This window comes from Cygnus atratus, chromosome 4 (genome assembly GCF_013377495.2).
Source record: "Cygnus atratus isolate AKBS03 ecotype Queensland, Australia chromosome 4, CAtr_DNAZoo_HiC_assembly, whole genome shotgun sequence".
Classification (NCBI taxonomy): domain Eukaryota; kingdom Metazoa; phylum Chordata; class Aves; order Anseriformes; family Anatidae; genus Cygnus; species Cygnus atratus.
In genome coordinates, this window is record NC_066365.1 from 7,452,936 (window position 1) to 7,477,500 (window position 24,565).

At 45.5% G+C, this 24,565-nt stretch overlaps 1 protein-coding gene and 1 pseudogene across 1 annotated transcript; both read left to right on the forward strand.

Annotated features, from left to right (window-relative positions):
- The first annotated feature begins 248 nt into the window (after positions 1-248).
- Positions 249-11,167, forward strand: LOC118243545 (alcohol dehydrogenase 1). Its single transcript, XM_035537690.1, is given in 10 exon segments — positions 249-266; positions 2,544-2,645; positions 3,356-3,494; positions 5,630-5,717; positions 5,825-6,044; positions 6,736-6,885; positions 6,887-6,997; positions 7,492-7,627; positions 8,997-9,135; positions 11,087-11,167. Coding segments are annotated over 10 exon segments (1,128 nt in total). The 3' UTR covers positions 11,112-11,167.
- An 11,839-nt stretch (positions 11,168-23,006) lies between these two features.
- Positions 23,007-24,565, forward strand: part of LOC126913288 (alcohol dehydrogenase 1-like) — a 14,117-nt pseudogene continuing 12,558 nt past the window's right edge.

Consider the following 24,565-nt stretch of genomic DNA (forward strand, 5'->3'; position numbering starts at 1 on the left):
CCAAGATTTCAGCAGATGGGTGGCTTATTTTTTTTCTAGTGCTTTGGATGTTTAAGGGGTGGGACTCTGAGCTTGGCAGCTTGGCTAAAAGGTCAGAACAATGCACTTGCAGGAGCACTTTGCTAGACAAGCTTCTAGTGTATTGGACAGCACCTGCGGAATCAGCAACCTGACCACTTCGCAGCTGACCCAATCCTTGGCACAAGAAATCAGTGGTAGCAAGATCTGAAACAGACGCGCCAGTCAACATGAGCACAGCAGGCAAAGTAAGCAGAAATGTTTTTAGAAAAGTTTTTTTTTTTTTTTTTTTTGCTGCAGCTAAGTAATGTATTTTAAATGCAGTTTTTACAGGGACACCACAAATACTGGTAGTATGGCATAAATGGCAGTTTCGGAGAAAGCTTGTATGGTAGAGCTGCCTTTCCTTGCAGAACGCTGTATGCTCCTAGGAGATGGTTATTACACTCTTCAAGGCAATATTTATTTATGTATTTATTTTAAATACTGAGGCAACATAAGCTAATGGTGCTAGAATGAGAATTAAGTCACCCCAGGGTGAGCAAGCTAATTTTAATCTCTGATTGGATGGGCTAATATAGAATATAATGTAGTGAGTGTTGAGATACATAAATGTATTTACTGTGTTGATTTCCATTCTGAGATCCAAGGCTGGTTCAAACTATTATTAGCTTCTTGACATTTCCTATCAGTTTATTAATGGTTTGTCTTCAGAAAACATTGTGTTATATTTCAGGGTTTGTTTATGTTAAGACAGTCATTAAGTTTGAATACGGATATAATGAGTTTAAGGGTTAAGCTAATGAAGACTGAAGTACGTATCACATGCAATGCAGTACTGAGCTGGGACTGAAATGAGTATTTACATCTTTGATAGAAAGTGATGAGAGACAGTGAGGTTGTTACCGCTGCTGATGTCAGTGTATCAAGCTTCTCAGGCTACCTGAGAGATGCTAAAATACACTGAAATGTGGCAGAATGGTCAATGGACAGGAAGCCATACATGGAAAATGACTGAAGGAATGAACCTTGCTGGAATGTGCCTTAAGAAAGTACCAGGACTGTGTGCCGCCAGTTGTCTTTACTACTCCAAAACTGAACAAAACAAGAGAGAGGAAAAAAAATAAGGCTTTCTTTAACTCAAGTTAAAGTTTAACTCAAGATACAGCAAGTACAAAATTAATTTTAATTCATGCGGAGGTAAAATCAGCAAGTTTGGCCCTCCATTCAGCCTTTGAATGAGCAAGATAAATAAAGTATTGAGGTGGACCTAAACCACTTTGTTTTCACCGTGTTTGTCTTGGAGTTAATACATGAGTTACCGTGCAGATTACTTGGTCATGCAGCATGATCTTTATCCTTCGTAAAAGGGTGTGTTTCTGCAACTTACTCTCCCTGTGCTGCACTGACTTGTCAGGCTGGTGGAAAACAGGAATAGAAAAAAAAAATGAAAATGCTGTGACTCCAGACAGTTCTTGCTGTAATAGATCAGTTGGGTGAGAATGTGCAAGTTGGTGCATCTGTGGGATCCTGTTATGGCTGACAAAATTTCACAGGGAATCAGCCATCAGAACAGAGCAGAGTTAACCAATGTCTAATTGTAATGAGAGATATATTTGTTCTCAGCAGTCCACGGTTATTGGCTACTTTTTGTTCTTTAAGCTTTGCATTTGCAAGTTGTGTAATCATTATCGTGTGGTGTGCAAGAGAGTATAAACATAAAGCCCTTTTTTTCCAAAGACATTTCCTTTGCCCTCTAAATGTTGCCCTTTGATCTTTGGCTTTACTTGTAAATTTTTTACTGATCACACTTGCGCTTGGCATGTGAAGCATTAAATTTAGTGCGGATGTCTCTCGAGTGTCTTTTTCAAAACACTGTGCTCATTCCCACTTTGTGTCTGCCTGCTCAGAGTGTGCTATTTTATTTCATATGTCTATTATTTCCTAGTGCTTGTTTTCTTCATTACCAGTTGACAAGTTCTTGCTAATTAGACATCTGTTTTTACTTCAAAAGCTTTGATATGAGAAGGTTGCTATTGTTCTTCACCAGAATTGTTCAGCACAGTGGTGCTAGACTGCACGAGAGTCCCCCCTGCTCATGCAGGATGCTTAGGCATGCACTGAACTTCTTGCATTGTCAAGACGATTCCACCTGAACACTTGCAGCCAGTAGAATTTAATGGAGTCACTGTTCCCCATAAGGGAGACATGGAAAACCTTATTCCATGGCCTGGAGTCCTTTAAAGCTGTGGGAGGAGCAGACACCGCAAAGAAAGAGCAGGACTGAATGTGGGAGCAGAGATATGAACAAAGCCAGGTGTGATCTTGGTGGGAAAAAAACATGGGCTTATATACAGTTACTTTGGTATTGGTTGTGGTTTTTGTTCACTTGTTTTTTTCTCTCTAGTTTTCCCTGTACCCAAGAAACGAGCAGGAATTTTGCATGTAGAAATGTAAGAATCTGTCTTGGTGTGGTGACCTTCCCAGTGCAAGTGCCATTCCCTTTTCCTTTGCTCTTTTTGCAGGTTATTAAATGCAAGGCAGCAGTACTGTGGGAAGCCAATAAACCATTTTCTATCGAAGAAGTGGAAGTTGCCCCACCAAAAACACATGAAGTTCGCATTAAGGTACTTAAAAATAAGTGCTATGAATTGCATTCAATCTTGCTGTTAGTCACAATTATTTCTAGAGATTATTAGGATCCAGTCTTGGAAAATATTCACTAGGTGAGTAGTTACTATTCAGGAGATACTATGGAACATACTTCAAGTCCTAAGTGTGATCACGAGTCAGGTTTTTATTTGTTTGTTTTTTAATAACACGCAAGAAGGCAAAAATCTGAATCCCCAGGAAGCAAGAATTTCTCCTTTACTTTCTTAGAATACGTGCTAGGAAATCACTCAGCATGGCTGGGTGCCTCCTTTTTTATCTGGGTATTGAGCATCTGATACAGTCAGATGTTTTCATTTTAGAGCAGTTTCAAGCGTTGCTCAAGAGAGGTTTCCTCACATGGTGTCAATGGCTGCACTTGTCAAAATAAAAGTTGTAAAGGCATACTTGAAAGTTTTAAAAGAAATACGGCTGTGCTGAATGTAAGAAAAGGCAAAATGCAATGTAGAATACTACGTATGGCTGAAATTTTTTGGCTGAAACAATACAAATGAGGAAAATCGTGAGTCACATAATCAAAGGCATGAATTTAGATTAGTTTTATTGTGTGCATATGTGATTTTGGAGAGAAGCAAGTGGCTGCTCCAAATATATGACATATGTTGACTTCTGTATGTGACATGACATAGATAAATGCTGAAGCATTCTTGTCATTCCTCTAAATCAGATCTTGGCCACGGGGATCTGTCGCTCCGATGACCACGTGGTAACTGGAGGACTGGTTATGCCTTTCCCAATAATTCTTGGGCATGAGGCGGCTGGTGTTGTGGAGAGTGTTGGGGAGGGAGTAACTTCGTTAAAGCCAGGTATGAAACAGCATAATATTGAACACAAACCTTGTGCTGAGTTTTCAGACTCCTGTTTATGTCAAGATTGTTATGTGCATGAATACTTGTATTGCTGAGTGTGTTCCAACTCTGAGTCTTTTCAAGGATATCTTAAAAACCAGTATGTGCTGTTTGTTCACATCTTTCTGTGTTCCCAGTCTCGATTTATTTTCAGATTTTTTGCATTCCATTTCATTTGCTTTTGACAAAAACATCTGCACCTTGCTTTCCACCGGTATCGTGCTTTTCCTGTAGGTTCTCTGCTCTTGGTCAGAGGAAAACAGGTATTGGCTGAAGGTTTTGTAATCACAGTTTATACAACTAATCTCTCTCAAGAATAATAAAAGTATAGTTTGTCGTACCTTGGGAAAAAGCATTAGACAACATGTTAAAGCACCTTCATTCTCCTAACATCTAAATAATCTATTAACTTTAGTAGATCAGAACTTAGGTCTTCGTGTTTCATTATTTCATTTTAAGAGTATCAGGACACAACTGGGATGCCCTCTCTGCTGCAGGTTTGCTTCGGTTCAGCGTCAGTGCTGAAGTGAGCAATGAAGACAGTGCCAGCAGCACTGTTCACCAAGGGCTCTCTCCTTCTGCTGGATGGCTCTAAGCACACATTCCCACAGGATAATCCTCACACTGCATCCTCTGTGAACCACAGACAGTAGATACAGAAGTCAGCAAAAGGTGTTGATTTTCCTCTAACCTGCTGCAAGATTCGACAGCATTTCACTACAATTTTCCAGGATTTAACAAATTCTAACAAGGGCTAAGAAGAAATATGCAGTGAGCTAAATCTGTGTAGAAATGCTGAATTTTATCCAGGCAGTTTGTTAAACTACCTAAGTAGTTCACTTTTAACACCTCTGTACTTCTACTGTCTTTGTTTGTACTGGCTGCAGCTATGAAGTCTGTCCAAAGCAGGTTGGTATGTGTGATGAGAACAAATTTTATTTGAGATCTCTGATTTGTTTTTACTCCAAAGAAATATGTGTATTTCAAAATTCAATTATAGCCCTGGCTGCTTTTTCTCTTAAGTTTTGGTTCAAAAACTTTATAAATCACTCTGTTGTTTAATGCTAGCTGCCATGTGTTTCCAGGTGAGCTGAAACAGCAGGTCTGAACACGCACACAGTCATGTTTCTCTGATGTTGCTAAATTTACAACTCTGATTTCTAAAAAAGACATGCAAAGCTGTTTTACCAGAATGATTACTAAGCTTACAACAAAAAGTTCTAAATAAAGTGGGGGTTGTGGTGTGTGTGCATGCATGTGCATACATTTTATGTTCTGTAGGTCATTTTCCACTTTTTAGTAAAAATCAAAGATTTCCTTTGCCTTCGAAGACATCACATACTAGCCACATTTCAAAACTGCCACATCACAAATTGATCTGCATTAGGAATTATCAGTCTAGGGATTGTTCTGGATTTACCATACTTTATTGCTGTGGAAAATGTACAGCAGTGAAAAATTGCACTGAGGATGTAGCTGCTACTTTGCTATTCACATTGTGCTAGAGAATTACAGATGTCTTACCTTGTGTGTATCAGTGCTTCTCTGAAAAATATTTTACCTGCCTTTACTCCAAAGCAACAGTAATAGGACTGCAAATAAGAAAGGGACACAAGAGGGCTGGGAAATTAATAATTTCCCATTCTTTCTACATGCAGTTTACAGCTCTGTTATCTTAGCATGTCAGCCTCCTGTCCTGATGGATGTCAGTTTTATCTCCATTTCCTCACCTGCGTAGCATTATTTTTAAGTAGAAGATGCAAAAAACTGCTGAATGAGTACTTGGTGAATGGCAGCAGCTAGCAAGATTTTATATCAGAGCTAAGACTCAGTTTTATGAAAGACACCAGGGATATTGCATGTTGAAAGTAGTTGTCATAAGTGCATTAATGATGTTGTTTACATCAGAGAGATGGTTTATCTTCCAACAGCATGAGGGCAGATGAAGGAAATAAGTTCAGCACTGCACTACTAGTGCACATTTTTCTATGGATAAAATATGCTTGTTTTATGTTTTTACCTGCATGCTTCCTGCATGCCTTTTGCCTTTTTTTCTTTCTTTAACACCCCTGTCATCACTGTTTTCTTTCTAGGAGACAAGGTCATTCCACTCTTCATTCCACAGTGTGGGGAATGCAGCGCTTGCTTAAGCTCCAAGGGTAATATGTGCATTAAAAATGAGTGAGTTTCCTGGGTTACCTGTGGCCCTTATTTGATTTTAATTTACACAGAACTGACCGCATCCAACAGATCTCATTTGCCATTATTTCTGGTTATCTTTCAAACAGCATTGGTTCAGCTGCTGGCTTAATGGCTGATGGCACCACTAGGTTTACCTGTAAGGGAAAACCAGTTCACCATTTTATTGGTACAAGCACCTTCACTGAATACACAGTAGTGCATGAAACTGCTGCAGTCAAAATCGATTCTGCTGCTCCTCCACAAAAAATTTGTCTGATCGGCTGTGGATTCTCAACTGGTTATGGGGCTGCTCTGCAGACTGCAAAGGTAAGTACCATGGGCGTTTCTGGGCCATTCAGGATTGTGTGGCCTGCAAACAGGTCTTCAGCATGGCAGCCAGGACGTATAGGCTCCTTTCGCAGAGTTCAGGCTGGAAAGAAGATACTAGTTCTTTGCCTGCCTACGTTTCTCTAAGGTACTTAGGAATCTTCAATTCAAAATCCAATTTAAAAAAACTTATTACCATTTGTTAGGTTTTCTCTCAGAACTCTAGCTGTATTACCCCTAGAAAAATGTTATGAGATGATTTATTTTATTGTAACTTAAGTCTAGGAATACAGGGAGCCTATACATGGAAAATTCATGATTTGTAGCAGTACTTGTATGTGACTTTTTACAGCTGGCACTACCCCCAGTAGAGTGACACTACAGATCTTAACACCACTGGAATTAGAGCATCATAAAAAAAATCTGGTTATAAACCTGAAGCTGAGTGCTGTAATGAAGACCTAGTCTCAGACATATTTTAGCAACAAATTACCTTAGTCACAAGTAGGATTATAATAGCGTAGTTGGCTACTACACTTGTAGGGTATGCATATGCAAATTTCTTTTTAACGTGTGATATCTAAGTTAGAAGAATTGGCTTAGGTGAGTATGTTGATAGTAAGAACATGCGTTGCACTTTACCTGGGCTGTAACAGGATAACAGGATACTGTGTTAATATGGTTACCATAGGTGGAAGCAGGCTCTACCTGTGCTGTCTTCGGCCTTGGAGGAGTTGGCCTCTCTGTTATCATGGGCTGCAAGGCGGCTGGAGCTTCTCGCATCATTGCCATTGATATCAATAGTGACAAGTTTGCCAAGGCCAAGGAGCTGGGAGCCACCCGACTGCATTAACCCTAAAGATTACAAGGAGCCCATTCACAAAGTGCTGATTGGAATGACTGGCTATGGCGTGGACTACTCCTTCGAGGTCATTGGCCGTATCGAAACCATGGTATGTAACCAAAAATGTCAAAAGAGGCATTAGCTTGTTAGCTCTCTCTTCTCTAACCAGCTAAGCACCGAGGGTGAAGGGCTGAGAGCCACTGACAAATTGTGAAGCTAACTTTAAACGTGTGAAATCTGGCTATCTGCCACTAAGATGTAAGGACAGAAGGACACTCACAAACTTTGGAAAGGGAGCTTAAATGTAGTCCCTCTATATTCTGATAGAAAGGGAGCCTAAGGAGGGTGGCTAAATTTCACATAACTCTGTATCTTCTTTCCAACTGTGTCTTATCATTAATGAATAAGACAAAGTAAGGAAACAGAACAAGATAAAACATGACAGCAGACAAAAGACGTGAGCTTGAGAAATTGTTTGATGTGACTGCAATAACAAAACATGAAGTGCAAGCTGAGTCCTGAGAGGAGAAGGAACCAAATGTTTGTGCTCCAAGTGGCAGGTCTTGCGTGACCCTGGCACGTCCCTCTCTGTTTTAAATGCAGGTTGCAGCCTTGGCCTCATGCCACTACAACTATGGAGTCAGTGTCATTGTGGGAGTGCCCCCTGCAGCACAGAATATCACTTTTGACCCCATGCTCCTCTTCAGTGGTCGCACCTGGAAAGGGTCTGTCTTTGGAGGTAAGAACTTGGAAAGATGCAATTTAAACTGGCTTGGGAACTTGTAAATCATCTTGAATCAAAGCAGATGTATCTAAATTCACTGCTTAGCTTGTCTTATTATACTACCGATAGCTGGACATACTACTGATAACTATTTTAAAGGGGGGAAAGGAAGGGAAAGGGAAGGGAAGGGAAAGAAAGGGAAAGGGAGGAAAAAGGGAAAGAAAGGAGGGGGGAAGGGGAAGGGGAAAAAAAAGAAAGGGGGGGGGGAAAAAGGGGAAGGGGGGAAAGGGGGGGGAAAGAGGAAAGGGGGGGGGGAAAGAAGAAGGAAGGGGGAAGAAAAAGGAGGGAAAGAAAGGGAAAGGGGAAGGGGAAAAGGAAAAAGGAAAGAGGAAGAGAAAGAAAAAGAAAAGAAAAGAGAAAAAAGAGAAGAAGAAGGAAAAAAAGAGAAGGAAAGAAAGGAAAAGAAAAAGAAAGGAAAAGAAGAAAGGGAAGGAAAAGAAAAGAAGAAAAAGGGAAAGAAAGAAAAAAAAAAAAAAAAAAAAAGACCAAGAAAAAGACAAATGGAGAATAAGAAGGATAAAAAGACAGAGGAAGAGAAAAAGAAGAGAGAGCAGGGAACAAGATGGAGAGTCAAGAATCCCAGAGGACACTGGCAGTCAAAAAAAACCTGATTGCCATGAAGGTCAGGCCCCAGCAAGCTGCCATCACTCCCAGTTCCTTCTCTTTTCTGGGCTCTTCCAGGGATTCCTACACTCAGTGAGCCCTAGATCACTGAACACAAAACTGAAGGCCAGAGGAAGCTTAATTCCAACAAGAGATTTTCCCTTTTGCAACCAGTTCCTCTGATAGATTCAGCAGACACCTGGATAAAATAACGAAAGACAAATTAAGTTCTTCTGGAAGGGGATCCTGCTATTAGAGAGAGCTTTATTTAGTACTGCTTCTAAGAAAATAAATACCTTGCTGCCCTATTTCGTCTAGGCAATCAAGTTTCTAGCTACCAACATAGATGTCATCACTGTGGCTTTTTTTTAATTATGTGTTACTGAGGGCATGAAAGTATGAATAGACAGCCTGAATCAGTATTTCATGTGGGAAAAAAGTTTGGATTCTTTCAGGATTCAAACTTCAGAAACTTAGTCTTGTATCAGTAAAGCACTTGCTGGGTTTGTCATATGCATTCCACTCCACTGTAGATTAGCTGCACTTATATACAGCATCATGTTTCCTCCTGGCACTCTGTATTACAAAGGTAAAGATATACTGCAACATTTCATCATGCTATTCTGCTGTAGAAAGTTTATCTAAGAATTTAAGTCCCTGTTTTTCCCATTTTCACAAGCATTTAATGGTTCATTATACATTGCCTGTGGATTCCTTTCAGGCTGGAAGAGTAAAGATTCAGTCCCCAAGCTGGTTGCTGACTACATGAAGAAAAAATTTGTTCTGGACCCATTAATAACCCACACCCTTCCTTTCAGTAAAATCAATGAAGGATTTGATCTGCTAAGGGCAGGGAAGAGGTAAACACTGCTTAATTATAAAAGTTCTGTATAAATAAGAACTGTACCGTAACAGAATATGACTGACTTCATGACAGAGACTGGTGAAAGCAATGCACTGTGCCCCTTAATCTTGCCCAGTATATTGTGTGTCCATGAGCTGCAGCTGTAGTAACAAAGGTAGCAACACCTTAGCTTTTGAAATGTAAGGGATGTTTTATTTCCTTCCAGAGGAACTTTTGGATTCTATTTCCTGTCTAGTTTGAGCAAAGAGTCTGAGTGGCAGAGGGAGAAAAACCCACACAGATCAGCAAATCAGTGCCCACCGTGCTTTGGAAAAGAGCAAGCAACCCAAGGAAACTGAAAATGTCAATCTGCAGAGCACCAGAAGTCAGTTACCTCACATTCCAGGAAACATTTTAGGATGAGGAACAGAACAGAGAAATAACCTACATTTACTGGAAAAGCAAAATACCATTCTTCTTATGAGTTAGGGACAGAGTCCCAGTGCAATTAGTCCTAAAGTCACTGGGTAGCTTGCCCTAAACTTTAGAGCTTTTTTTCAAAAGGGAAACTACTTTGTGTATATACACAACTAGTATTTGCAAACTCAGAATCTGGCTCTCATGCATTCTTCAAATATTGTGAGTTCAACTCAGACTATGTTTTCACTGGATGTTGAAATCAGAAATATTGTTTGCCAGAGATGTTTGACAAGGATTCACCATGGCAATAACTGAAAATTCTTGTTGGCGGAAGTGGGAAATACTTTTGAGTATTTCAATACATGTGGGGGCTACCTTTTTGAAGGTTCTAGCTCTTTATAACTTACACAGTCTGGAGAATGATATTGATGTTTTTCTTTTCATTGTCAGTTGCTAGCAATTTTTTAGGCATTACTTGCTCTAAACACAAAAAAAATCATGTAACAGATGAAGAATTTTGCCCCTGATGCTTTCTTTTAGGTTTGTTCCCAGGTTTTAACTATGCAGCACTTACTCCATTTTTTGACTGTCCTTATTTTAGATGTGCTGCAAATGTCAGTTTTGGATTTTAGTGTGGCAAACAGGGGAAGTGGCGAGGACATAGACAACATCAGTTTTGCTAAAATACCGACAGTCAACCTGAAGACAGAGACATGTTGCCCCTGATCATTTACTCAGTCAAACATTTTAGTGTTTACTAAATGAAATAGTGTTCACAGTGTTCTGCATAGAGCATGCAAGAATCCCACTGCGGTGTACCTATGATTGTTTAGCCAAGACCATTAGAAAGTTCAGATTGCCCTTTTAAACGCTTGCAAGAGAGGGAATTAATCACCTTCCTGATTATCTCTGATCTATGCACATTGTCCCCATACCTTAGGCCGGCTGCACTCTAACAGATGAGGGATGAAAGCCAAGCCCTACTTTTGAAAAAATGAAATTTCTGGCCCCTTTCATCCATCATCCATACCAGAAATCAACATATCCTGCTTGACAAAGGAGCCACAGTAGAGCTCAGTTAATTATTTTATTGCATGCTGTTCCTGATCAGAAAAAGAAAGAAAGAAAGAAAGAAAGAAACAAAGATGCCTCAAAAGTGAATGGGAATGCTTATACCCTGGAGGTATTTTTTTAGGTTTACTGTAGCAGGTGTATCTCCACTTACAGAGATTTTTGAGGGGGTTTTAGATCAAAAATTAACCCCTTCTAATGGAAAGAAAATGCTTATCTTTCCAATGCTGAAGGTTCCACTACCCTCCTGGCAGCCTTCAGATCTGCTCACCTACCCCCTTTCTTTCCTCATTTGATACCACGTATATTCAGCTTGCTGGACCTTGCTCCATCACTTTCCTACAAGCTGAGGCAGGGGAGGTGAGGAGTACCCTGGTTAACAGTAATAACCTAGATTTTCAGAGGAAACAGCAGTATTGTGCTGATGTTGTCACAGGGGTTTTCTACAGTCACTAACTTGTCGTTTTATATTGCAGTATTCGCAGTGTCCTGACGTTTTAGGATTCCCAAATGATAAACAGCAGATGGCTTAGCAGCAGCACAAACTTCATTATCCTCCAATACAACGATACAAATTTGAAATAAGACATTTCTGAATGATCTGCCACCACCACCCTTGAATAAAAGGATCAAGCTCAACATCCAGACTTCAAGCACAGCATTTAGAAAGAAAAATAATCTTTCCTTCTACTTCAAAGCAGGAATCAGGAAAAATCTCTGTATTGTGCAGCAATTTTCTTTTAATAGCCAATGATACTACCATACTTGCTTCTGTCACAGGTGTTGTGAAAGGTTTGGCTTTATTTAAACAGCTTTTAACAGGCAATCTTTTAATAAAAGAAAAAAAAAAAAAAAAGCAAGCCGTTTCTTTGGATCTTAATAAAGCTGCAAGTTTAACAGCTCACACACCAGGAAATTAAAGTACTGCTCAATAAAACTCTAGGTTGGAACTAAGTATCCATCCTGAATGATTTTAGCATCCTCTTATTCCATTACCTGATAAGCAAGGAAAATACGGCAGACATTAGGATTTCTGGGTGATGTGTGACCGTGTGTTTGAACTAACGATTTCAGTAAATCATAAACTGATGTACTAGAGAATCGCTCACCGATGAATATTTTACCAAATTAATACTTCCAAGCATTTTATGAAGAATGGTTGTGTTATATTTTGTTTTTTAAAATTGTGTACCTTTTCAGTTGTTTTAGATCTGTTGCCAATCTACATAGGTGTGTCTGATGATTGGAAAACTGAGAATAAATATATGAATGTGCATCAACTATTATTTGTTTCCATTAAACAGAGGGAAGGGTGCCAGACCTTTAACTGTGAAGACAGAAGAAGGAAACAGGAGACAGGTAGCAGTGTGCTAGAGATCAAAGAAAGAATCATAATGCTTTCTGCATCTGTAATATGGAAACATGAACAGAAGCTATTTCTATCTTGGAAAACATGGTCAATATTGACTTATCTTTTAAAAGAGATGATAGCCTCTTACAGCACTAATCGGAGCTTGCATGGTAGCTGGGTAAAAGAGCCTGTGATAGAAGAGGACAGTGTGCTAATGATGACTTAGCTGTTTGTGTCAGCAAAAAGGGGCCTTGAGCAGCCCAGCAAGGTTAATGATTTGAAGACAGGTTTGCCAAGAGATTAGACCTTAACAAAAAGAACTGCTTAAATATGTGTGCGTATCATAAAACTCAGTTTACATTGCAATTAAGACCCAAATTCCAATCATTTGTTTCTGTGTGGTTACCTGTGCAGTCAGGTCTGAAGGTTTTTTTGTGGACCATAAAATAATTCTTTTTAGGTGCAGTTCAGCTAAAGAATTTTCTCTTCCAGGGCAGGCTATGTGTGAAACAGCAGCATGAACTGGATCACTGAAACATTCGAAAAAGAGGGAGAGGGGTTTTAGTTCTACTTTAACTGATCTCATCTGGACTAACATGGATTCGGTAGAAACAAGAGTGTCTCAGTTCTCAGAGTAACACAGAAAACATTTTCTGTGGGGCCAAAACTAATTTACTGTATCAGCTAAGAGACATCTAACTCATGCTCTAAACAGAAAAGACAAAGAAGGTTTGTTTATACTTAGCTTGTGGGGCTAGAAAGTACAGAGAGGTAAATTATCCCCCCTGTGCAAGATACATGGTGTATCTGCGGCATTCCCTATTTCTTGAAGTTTAGAAAATACAATAACAGGATCCAGAGTGGAAAAAAAAGCAAAACAAAAACTGAGCTAGGGAGTACGGTACAACAAACCTCTTTGCCTCTGTCCTGTTTGAGAGCGTGCAAAGTCCCATTTCTATTCCCTATTTCCAAACATGGTAAACATCTGCTAGTAGCATCTTTACGGGTTTACTGGTTGGGGTCTGGAACAGTAAACTCTGAAATCATTCTGATCTGAACTCCTGCTGTTGACCAAGCCCCACACCTCAGCGTGTGCTTCCGCTTGCTGGATCCAATGAAATAGACAGGTTCTGCCTTTGCAAAGCTAAGAAACAGCAGTCCAACCCCTGCAACGGGCCCTGTAGCAGTTTCCAACCCCTGCAACGGGCCCTGCAGCAGTTCCAACCCCTGCAACGGACCCTGCAGCCATTCCAGTCCCTGTGACAGGCTCCAAAGCTGGGCCAGGGAACCAAACTGTGCCAGTGTCAGTTGCCTTGTATCCAAGATGAAACAATGGATGAAAAAGTCAGGTATTTTAGAAAGCGGAGGAACTCCTACTCAGACTGGGGAGGAAGAAGAAAACCAGGCAGGCTACTACAAAGTGGCTGGGCCATCAGAGGAACAGGAAGACAAAGAGGAAGTTATCATAAAAGCATCCATAGCTACCCAATGCCTATCCCAGGATGAGCTACAAGATATGCAAAAAGATTTCAGTCATTGTCCAGGTGAGCACCTTGTCACCTGGCTGCTCCGGTGCTGGGACAGTGGAGCCAATAGCCTGGTATTAGATGGCAGGGAAGCCAGGCAGCTGGGATCCCTCTCTAGGGAAGGGGGCATTGACAAAGCGATTGGAGAAGGAGCACAAATCTTCACCATCCTCTAGAGGATGCCTCATCCTGGAAGTGTTTAAGGCCAGTTTGGACGGGGCTTTGGGAACTGTGTTCTAGTGGAAGCCTTGTGCAGTCAAGGTCAGCTACCCACCAGGACAGAGACTCTGCAGCCTTTCTGGACACCGGAGCTGTCTGAGCACCCCTGTGGGGACAATCGTTTCCTTTTTGCTGCCTGGGCTGTCTCCACCTGCAAGTGTGGGCCTGGTGCTGCTCACGTTTCTGCCACAGAGCACCTCAGAGAAGACGCAGGCTTCATCTTCTCCACTCCCTTCCAGCAGGCAGCTGCAGGCAGCTGTCAGGTCCACCCCTGAGCCTTCTCTCCTTCGTGCTGACCAAAAGAGTGCCAAAGGAGAAACAAGGAGTGTGCCAGCATTGGAACGGGAAGGTGGTGGCACTGTAACTGCTGCCTGCCACCTCGCACTGCTGAACAGAGTGGTGAGGTATGGGTGGAGAGGAGGGGACCGACACACCTACCTGCTGGAAAAACTGAGATGCCCTCAGGGAAACATCACCTGGTTCATTTCCACAAACAGAATCAGTGCTAGATTGCCCCAGAGGTATTTTTTCCCCCATTAACACAATTTCCCAAATAAGACTAATGTGATTTAATAGTTTTGATAGATATATTTCATTAGATCAACCCTGCTGAACCTGTGATAATGTGTGCCCTCATTCTGCAAGTTCCTGTGTGCAAGTGGAACAGGGCAGATCTAGAAATTTCAGCTGTGACTACCTGAGTAAAGCAGTCTTTTTGTGGGGCATTGCTCTCCAAACCAGCCCTCTGAATTCTGATTTAGGCTCTCCTACCTTCTCCTATGAAGTACTGGAAGATACTTTTGTAGCATTCAAAAGAATTAGAAACTCCTATTGTTCTTCAAAGCAACAATTTATTTCTGTAAAATACATCGATAGCTGAGAGAGGGAGTTAGGAGAATCTTATCAAGTAGAGAGAGAGCGCTGACAGCATTAAGCTAGGATGCTACTTAGTGTCTTTGCTAACTATGGTGCATTGTACAAATTAACTAAAGCAAGAAGCCATGGGCCCCTTACCAAGGTCAGTCTCCTAATAAGAGTGTGAGCCTGTCTTAAGAAACTGGTAGAAACTGGTCCTGCGGATGGACAAGAGCCAAGGAGCAACTGAGTCTGCAGAAAAGACAAGAGGTCAACTAGCGGTGACGAGGAAGAGTCATCAACCTTCATCCCCACGAACCCCAACGACCACACCAGGAGACACTGCCCAAGCGCAGATGGGAGGAGTTTATGGAAATGACTCCTTGGAACTAATTTTAATATGAAGCGGGACAGGTTATGAATATGTATAGGTGTATTGTGAAACTTCATGCATATGTAACTCTTTGCTGCATGTAACTATGGCAAGTTGCCGCGTCAGGTGCGCACGACTTTCGTGGGACTACCTCCCCTCCCGTGCTGCGCAGCGCTGAATAAACATACCTACTTTACAATCTTACTGATTGTGGAGTCCGTTTTCTGCAAGTCGTAGCTGCTTGGAAAATGGAAATATTTAAAAAATAAAAAAAAAATCTTTTTCATGTGAAATACTCAAAGGTGGTTGATATTTCTTTGGATAGTCCCGAGTGAATTATAAAATTCTGCTTTTGTAAATACAAATATAATTTAAAACATTATCCAATACTTCAAAAAAAATGGTTGATTGGAAAGGAAAATGTTTAGAAGAGTAATTTCACTATAGTGACGTATAATACTAAAGCATGCCAAAGTAAAATAACTTCTCAAATCAAAGGTCCATGCTAATGTAGTGTATTTAAATACTGAAATGTTTAAAATAATCATGGAATTCTTTTCAGTAGAGATGCAAGAAGCTGGGATAGTGAATGATTTTTAGTATTTTAGGAACGAAAATGAGTCATTTGGGGATGTTCATGGTTAATATTTCTAGCTCTTTGATTTCAAAAAAAATAAAAATAAAAATAAAATAAACCACAAAGGATGGTTCTTTTATGGGTTGATTCTAGTATATTGATGCATATACCATTCAAGAGAAATCAGAAGGATAAAAATAGGGGAAGGGTTATGCTGATAATTCCTTGCTCATACTTGACAGCGTCTTCTTCTGATACATTCATATAAATGTCGTTGTTAGTCCTTTGTTAGTGCCCGTGCCCGGGGCGAGCCTGAGCCACGGACGTCTGCTGCAGGCAAATGGTGGTCCTCGTGGAAATCCAGAGCTTCCTGCCTGGCCAGGAGAAGTCGATCAGCAGCACACAGAGAAAGTGGTAGGAGGTAACCGCCAGGTGGCACTGCTATAATACCAGTACTCTGCAGCGCTTAACAATTTTTCACGTGAAGAGTACAAAATAACTGGTAAAGTGCAAGTTATAATTGACTCAAGGCAGACTTTTGTAGCAATCAAATTTTGTTTCATCAAAGTTTATTGGGAGGAACTTGTAGTGTTTTCTAGGAAGCGGACTGCTGAAGCTCAATTAAAACGTAATGAGTTCTTGTGGTGTCATCTTAATTACCTGTAGCCTTAATGTTTTATACTTAAAAAGTAATGAAGAGAATTAAAGGTGACTTTTACAGCAGGGCAAAGTGAGTTCTGTGTGCAAACATGACTGTAAACTGGCAGCAAGATGGGATTTGTTAACCTTTAATAACTCGTGTGTGTGTTCATGATGTGCTGTGTAATTGCTGACCGTACTGAGAGGTTTCCAGAAGCTCAAAGGGCTGTTGACTGGGATAAGAGTTGCACAAAAAAGGTCAAAAGGTATTAGGTGTATGATGGCCCAGCCTACCCAGATCCCTCTGCAGAGCTCTCCTACCTCGAGCTGATCAACACTCACGCCTAACTTGCAGAGTAGCACTCTGGAAACTTACTGAGGGTGCACTTGATCCCCTTGCTGAGATGAATGATAAGGATATTGAAGAGAAGTGGCCCCAACACTGAGCTGTGGGGACACCACTAGTGACTGGCCTCCAGCTGGATTTAACTCCATTCACCACAACTCCTTAGGCCTGGCCACACAGCCAGTTTTTAATCCAAGAAAGCATACGACTGCCCAGGCCTTGAGCTGCCAGCTTCTTCAGCAGAATGCTGAGGGAAATGGTGTCAAAAGCCTTAGTGAGGTCTAGGTAGGCCACAGCCACAGCCTTTTCCCCATCCACTGAGCGCATCACCTTGTTGTAGAAGGAGATCAGGCTGTAAAGCAGGACCTGCCTTTGATAAAGCCATGATGACTGGGCCTGATCACCTGGTTGTCCTCCAAGTGCTGCGAGATGGCACTTGAGATAACAAGCTCCATGAGCTTCCTTGGCACCGAGCTCAGACTGACAGGCCTGTAGTTTCCTGGATCCCCCTTTGGGCAGTTCTCGAATACATCAATGAGTGCCCTTTGGGAAGATCCTCCCAGAACCTTTTTTCTCCAGGCTGGACAGCCCCGGCTCTCTCAGCCTTTCCTCACAGGAGAGATGTTTCAGTCCCTCAGTCTTCCTCGTAGCCCACTGCTGAACTCTCTCCATTAGCTCCACATCACTCCTCTACTGTGCAGACCAGAACTGGACATGGCACTGCAGCTGTGGCCTCAACAGTGCTGAGTAAAGGGGAATGATCACCTCCTTCAGCCCTTTGGCAACACTTTGCCTAATACAGCCCTGGATACCATTAGCTGCCTTTGCTGCAATGGCACATGCTGTCAGCACAGCTATGGTGTCCACTGGGATCCCGAAGTCTTTTCCTAAAAAGCTGCTTTGTAGCTGGACAACTCCCAGCATGTCCTGGTGCCTGGGGTTGCTCCTGCCCAGGTGCAGGACTTTGCACTTCCCCTTGCTGGATCCAATGAAATAGACAGGTTCTGCCTTTGCAAAGCTGAGAAACAGCAGTCCAACCCCTGCAACGGGCCCTGCAGCTGTTCCAACCCCTGCAACGGGCCCTGCAGCAGTTCCAACCCCTGCAACGGACCCTGCAGCCATTCCAGTCCCTGTGACAGGCTCCAAAGCTGGGCCAGGGAACCAAACTGTGCCAGTGTCAGTTGCCTTGTATCCAAGATGAAACAATGGATGAAAAAGTCAGGTATTTTAGAAAGCGGAGGAACTCCTACTCAGACTGGGGAGGAAGAAGAAAACCAGGCAGGCTACTACAAAGTGGCTGGGCCATCAGAGGAACAGGAAGACAAAGAGGAAGATATCATAAAAGCATCCATAGCTACCCAATGCCTATCCCAGGATGAGCTACAAGATATGCAAAAAGATTTCAGTCATTGTCCAGGTGAGCACCTTGTCACCTGGCTGCTCCGGTGCTGGGACAGTGGAGCCAATAGCCTGGTATTAGATGGCAGGGAAGCCAGGCAGCTGGGATCCCTCTCTAGGGAAGGGGGCATTGACAAAGCGATTGGAGAAGGAGCACAAATCTTCACCATCCTCTAGAGGATGCCTCATCCTGGAAGTGTTTAAGGCCAGTTTGGACGGGGCTTTGGGAACTGTGTTCTAGTGGAAGCCTTTCCTTTTTGCTGCCTGGGCTGTCTCCACCTGCAAGTGTGGGCCTGGTGCTGCTCACGTTTCTGCCACAGAGCACCTCAGAGAAGACGCAGGCTTCATCTTCTCCACTCCCTTCCAGCAGGCAGCTGCAGGCAGCTGTCAGGTCCACCCCTGAGCCTTCTCTCCTTCGTGCTGACCAAAGGAGTTCCCTCAGCCTGCCCTTGTATGCCGTGTGCCCCGGCCCCTCACTCCCTCATGTGCCCTGGGCTGGGCCCACTCCACACCCATCAGTATCTTTCCTGTCTGGGGGAGACCAGAAAGGGATCCCGGAGTCCAGGTGCAGTCGCAAAAATGACACCAAAAATCAGAGAGGAAAGCGGATTTACTGGTTTTTATTATTGTTTTTGTGGTTGTTGTTGTAATGTATTATTTATTTTTTTATTATGATTATTTTATCAGTTTGTTGCCCCGTCCCGGGAAGAGCTGGTAACCAAGCGCCTTGAAGGGTCTTTACGCTGCACTCCCACGCTCTTCCTGGCAGGCCTGAAGGCTTCTGCTTCTGCAGAGGAACAGCTGTCTGCATGCCTGTTTCGAGGGATCTGCTGCTGTTCTCTGTGCACCGCCATGCAGGGCGCGGGTTCATCTTCAAGCACCTCTTGGCAGCCTTCTCGTCCTCAGACCGAGACACCCCATGCCAGGCGTGGCCTTTGGAGGCCTTCTCCTGTCGCCCGGTGCAGCAGCCCAGAGGAAACCGAGTGCGCTCTTGCCCAGCGCTTGGGACTCCGTGCAGAAGAGGTGACACCTCTACAGGAGAGGTGGGGAGGGGGGATGGGGAGAGGGGGAACAGGGGGTGGGAGAAGAGGCCATCGTGCAGGCAATCCTGCGTGATGACGGTTAAGGGATGGCCTCTTCCCCCTACTTGCGGAGGCGGAGGCAGGGCCGGGAGTACGGAGCGGTCCGGGCGGTTCTGCGATGACGATGGTATGGTCTCGCTGGTGGGAGCCCTGGCACGATGGTGTTGTGCCACATCAGATGGGCTGGAGGTGGATCCACCTCCATCAGCTCTTCCTCCTCCACAGGTGGATCCACCTCCATGGGCTCCACACCAACCGCCACGGCCGCTCCGTCTCCGCTGGCGCTCCTCCGCCTGCACTTCCTCTCTGGTTCCATGAACCCACTTGGACCCACAAAGAGGTGGGCAGCTTTCCCCAAGACCTCTTAAGTCCAACCATCGTTGGCAGTCGCTAGAGATCTTGGGAGATCAGCGAGTGGTGGGCCAGGCGCAGGGGCTTTTATAGGCCCAGAACAAAGTGGGGGGGGGCAGATGCCACTGTGACATCAGGAGGCTTCTGTGATGGCCGCCGTGATGGCGCGCCACGCCCCAGACCCAACATGGCCGTGTTGGGAGGGGGCTTCTGGGGCCTGGTGACATCAGGAAGCCTCTGTGATGGCGCACCACGCCCCAGGCCCAACACGGGCATGTTGGGAGGGGGCTTCTGCGGCCTGAAAGAGGCCCTCGTGTGGAAGCAGGAGGATGGTCAGGGGGGCTGGGGGCCCCTTTCCTGGGCCATTTTGCTTGCCAGAGAGACAGGCTGCCCCTTGGGCACTGTGACTGCCCTCTGCCTCCCCTCGTGTGCCCTGGCCTCCAGCCCCCTCCTCATCCCATGCCTGGCGTTCCTGTGCAACAAGATGGTGGCAACAACATTTCGGAAAGGGCAGTGGTCTTCCATTAACCCCAACCTGTTACCGCCACGTTTCCCAGCAAGTGGCACAGCCCCCCATGCTTGACAGGAGCTTGGATGGGGCAAATCATGCAGATATCCCACATGTGGGTAAGGGTGGCACGGCCAGCCTGCACCAGGTCTGCCAGCAGTCAATCAAAGCCTTGCTGGTATTCAGTTGGTGTGCAAGCCCCTCCTTGCCGTCCACAGCACCTACCCCTGCCCCTGGAGCGTGAGGAGGTGCATCTCTTGTGCCGTGAGCCCAGTGGGAGAGGGGAGCAGAGGGACTTGCCTTGTCTAGGCTGCTGTGCCAGCACAACTCAGGGAGTCTGTTGGAGGGCCACTGAGGTGTTCGGGGACTAGAGTGGGGGGAAGAAAGATGGGAACTCTGAGGTCCACCCTTACTCTCTTCTCTAGTGCTAAGAAACCTTCTCACCACTTGTGTGGCTTCTTGCTTCCTCCTTTGGAGGAAGAGCCCTCCCATCTGTCTTGAAGTCTCCCCAAGTAGCTTCTGAATGAGAGCCTTCAGACCGATTTCCAGGGAGAAACTCTTGTCTGCCTAAGACACCGGCCCAAAGATGCCTTTGAGGTACACAAAGGACACAATGACATCTGGGAATACCCAGAAACAGCTTTACTATGGTCAACCTGTGCTGAGATCAACATGAATTATGCTTGATGGAGATACATAAGTGGCCTTGTGGGATGAGGGGAGAGCAGCAAATGCCACTGACTGCCGTGAGGGTTTTGGAAGAGCCACTTGAAACTAGTACCTTCATGAAGAGGCTGCTTCCATTACATGGAGGTGGAACCTGGATGCTGAATGTCAGACTTTTTGATCAAATGAGGCAGTCTATTTAAACCATAACCAAACCAAGCCAAAAAAGAGCAGTGCTTTGGCAGGCCCAAGCTTTTTGGAGCTTTCTGCGTTGAAACTGTAAAAGGAGTCAGCCCCATCCACGTTCTCCTAGGAGTTTCTTCAGAGTCTGTTCACAGGATCACAGAATGAAAGCCAAAGCCCTGTTAGAAGTAAATTTGGCCAGGGACAACAAGAGTAACAAGAAGCTTCTAGAGGTCCATCTATAGGTGATAAAAGGAAGGAAAAAAGGAAAAGGAAAAACTGTGGGCCCTCTCCAGAAGGAAACGAGACACCTGGTCACCTGGTCACCCAGGATATGGAGAAGGCTGAGGTACTCAACGGCTTTTTTTGCCTCAGTCTTCACTGGCAAGAGCTCTAGCCACATAGCCTGGGCACCAGAAGGCAAAGGCAGGAAGTGGAAGAATGTTCAACCACACCCTGTAGGAGAAGATCAGGTTTGAGACCAGCTAAGAAACCTAAACGTACACACGTCCATGGAACCTGATGAGATACATCCACAGGTCCTGTGGGAACTGGTGGATGTGATTGATAAGGCACTATCCATCATATCTGAGAAGTCATGGCGGTCTGGTGACGTTCTCACTGACTGGAAGAGGGGAAACATAACCTCCATGTTTAAAAAGGGAGAAAAGGAAGACCTGGGGAGCTACAGGCCAGTCAATCTCACCTCTGTGCCTGGCAAGATCATGGAGCAGATCCTCCTGGAAATGTGCTAAGGCACATTGAAAAAATAAAGGGGTGAATGGTTACAGCCAGCATGGCTTCACTAAGGGCAGACTGGGCCTGACAAATCTGGTGGCCTTCTACGATGGGGTTACAGCATTGGTGGATAGGAGAAGAGCAACTGACATCATCCACCTGGACTTTTGCAAAGCATCTGACACCATCCTCCATGATATCCTTGTCTCTAAATTGGAGAGACATTGATTTGACGGATGGACCACTTGGTGGGTAAGGAATTGGCTGGATGATCACACTCAAAGAGTTGTGGTCAACAGCTCAACATCCAAGTGGAGATCAGTAATGAGTGGTGTTCCTCAGGGGTCGGTATTGGGACCGGCGCTGTTTAACGTCTTTGTCAGTGACGCGGGCAGTGGGATCGAGTGCACCCTCAGCAAGTTTGTTGACGACACCAAGCTGTGTGGTACAGTCAACATGCTGGAGGGAAGGGATGCCATCCAGAGGGACCTGGACAGGCTTTAGAGGTGGGCCTGGGCAAACCTCACGATGTTCAACAAGGCCCTTCCAGTGCAAGGTCCTGCATGTGGGCTGAGGCAACCCTAAACACAAATATAAACTGGGAAGAGAACGGATTGAGTACAGCCTTAAAAGGAGGAGCTGGGAGTGTTGTTGATGAGAGCTCAACATGAGCTTCCAATGTGCACTTGCAGCCCAGAAAGCAAACCATATCCTTGGGCTGCATCCATTAGGACACGACGACACTGTGACCCACCGATTTCCTAAGGGTATAGCTGTATATAACTTGCACATTCTAAAAATCCTTATTCACAGGAAATCCTACATCATCAGCGCTCAGGCAGACCACACACCTCCCCAGGAGGCTTCACAAGTGCAGAAGTGGCTCCCAAAACCTGGAACTGGCTTCTTCACCTCAGCTGCTCCCTTGGCTGCCCATCCTTGCTTGGGCCCCCAGCAGTTCCCACACATCCAAACTCCTACACTTTGAGCAAGCCCCACACCTCTGTGGAAACAGATCTGAGAGAATGGAGGGCGCTCGCAGACGGCAAACTGCTTGCACAACTGGTTGCAAAGTTACATAAATGTGTCCTTGGAAAACCGTCCCTTCCTCACATGCTCTTCTCGGTACCCAGGGGAAAACAGCTGCGATACCACAGAGAGCTAAGGTTTACTCCAAAAGGCCAGGCGTGTCTATTCACCATAGCATGTTTTCAGGGTCTTCTTCTGTAATTATTAACCCTTTCACAAATAGCTGGGGGTGAGCTGCTGCCCGGCCAAAGGTTGCCCCTTGGCAAGGAGTGGAAGCCCGAGCGGTGCTGTGAGTCTCCTCCCTCCACCCCGGCCACCAGCACCTGGAGGCTGCGCCTTTAAGGGGGCACAGGGGACTCCCTGCTCGCAGGGGAACCTCCCGCTCTCCGGCGAGCTCTGGTCCCTCGCCAGGACGCCTGCCGCGCTCCCTGCTTCACCCTTCAGCCGCAGCCGCGGGGCCAGGAGCGCTCGGGGCCTCGACGCGAGGTGCAGGTCCGGCCAGACAGACGGCAGCTCATCTCCAGCCTGCGCCGCTGCCAGCTCCTCTCGCACCGCATGGCCACTTCTGGAAAAGTAAGGACACTCGCTGCCTTTCTCCCTTTCCCCCTTCCCGTGGAGATGCTCCGGGAATGGCTCAGCCTGCACCGTGTGCTGCGCACCACCATTGCCCTGACTCCCCCAACCCCCCAAACCTCTCGGCACCGCGCAAGCCTCGGCTTTCATTCAGCTGCAGCTTGCCAGGACCTGAGCGAGGTTCTGGGCTCTGCTTCTCTTCTGCCCCTCAGCTCAGGGCTGAAAACACTGAACCAGGAAAGCACCCTCCTGCTCAACCCCACCCGGCACTCCCGCTTTAAGGGCATACAAAGCTCTTTGGTGGGGGAATAGCCAGCCACACTCGGCCCCTGCCTCCTGTAGCACTGAGCGGCTTCCTAGACTTGACGGCCTGTGCCTGACGTGGCTCCAAATCCTGCAGCAGCATCTCTCGCAAGAGCCACGGCCCTCTCCTCATCTGCTTGCGACAGACTGGCGCAGGGGGGAGACTGTAGGATCCCCAAAAAATAACAGGCTGCTGCACTGGCCATGGAAGGAGACAGGCCAGGGCAGAACTGGCGTCTGGTACTTCCCCGGGGCTGTGCCTACCAACAGCCAGCCAGCTCCTGGGAACAAGACAACGTTCCCTGTCGTCGGCCCTGGGGTAGTGCAGCCTTTCGGCCACTCACCTCCAGCACTCAGCCCTGCTCCCAGCACAACTAACCCCTTCCCAGCTGCAGGCAGCCCTGCTCCCAGCACAGCTCCTGCCCAGCTGCAGGCAGCCCTTCCCGGATGCGCACTTCTGCAAAAACGCTGGCCGAGCCCCAGAGTGAAGGGTCGCTTTATCTCTGTAGCTCTGATTTCACACCAGGCCCACGCCTATTGAGTGTCGCTTGGCTTTGCATGCAGTGGGGCACCGCCGTGTTCCTGCTCTCCCACCGCCCCCAGCAAGTCCCCAGGGAGCGCCCAGGGCAGTTGTCGAGCTCTGGCGGCACGTGTGTCAGCGTGCTGCCTGGCACCGCTTTACGCGCTCGTCCGACAACCTTCCCCGCCCCAAGCCGAAGGCAAAGCTTCCCAGCAGCCTAACTCCCCTCTCCTTCCAGGTTATCCGATGCAGAGCTGCTGTTGCCTGGGCAGTGGGCAAACCACTCTCTCTCGAGGAGGTGGAGGTTTGCACCTCCAAAGGCGCGTGAAGTCCGTGTCAAGGTAAAAGCAAGGACTGCCAAGCACGAATGCTAGCTGCAGTTTCTTTTAGGGAAAAGACTGATAATCTGATTAAATGCAAACCATTTTGGAACGTGACAACTCGTAGGTAAAGGCACAGACCTATGCACAGCAGTGCTCTGGGAAGGTGGACTGCTCACACCTGGCAGTAGCTGTCCGATGCCCCACCTGTCACAAACTCCCCAGCTTTTGGCACTGATGCTATTCAGGTCAACAGAAAAGGACAGTCTTCACTGGATTATCAAATTCAGTATCAAAAACAGTGCAAAGGGCAGCAATTTGTTCTCTCCTGCTAAGTTACACCATGCCATTTCAGACGCAGCCACTCAGGACCACCATTCCCAGAAACCGGAGAGCCA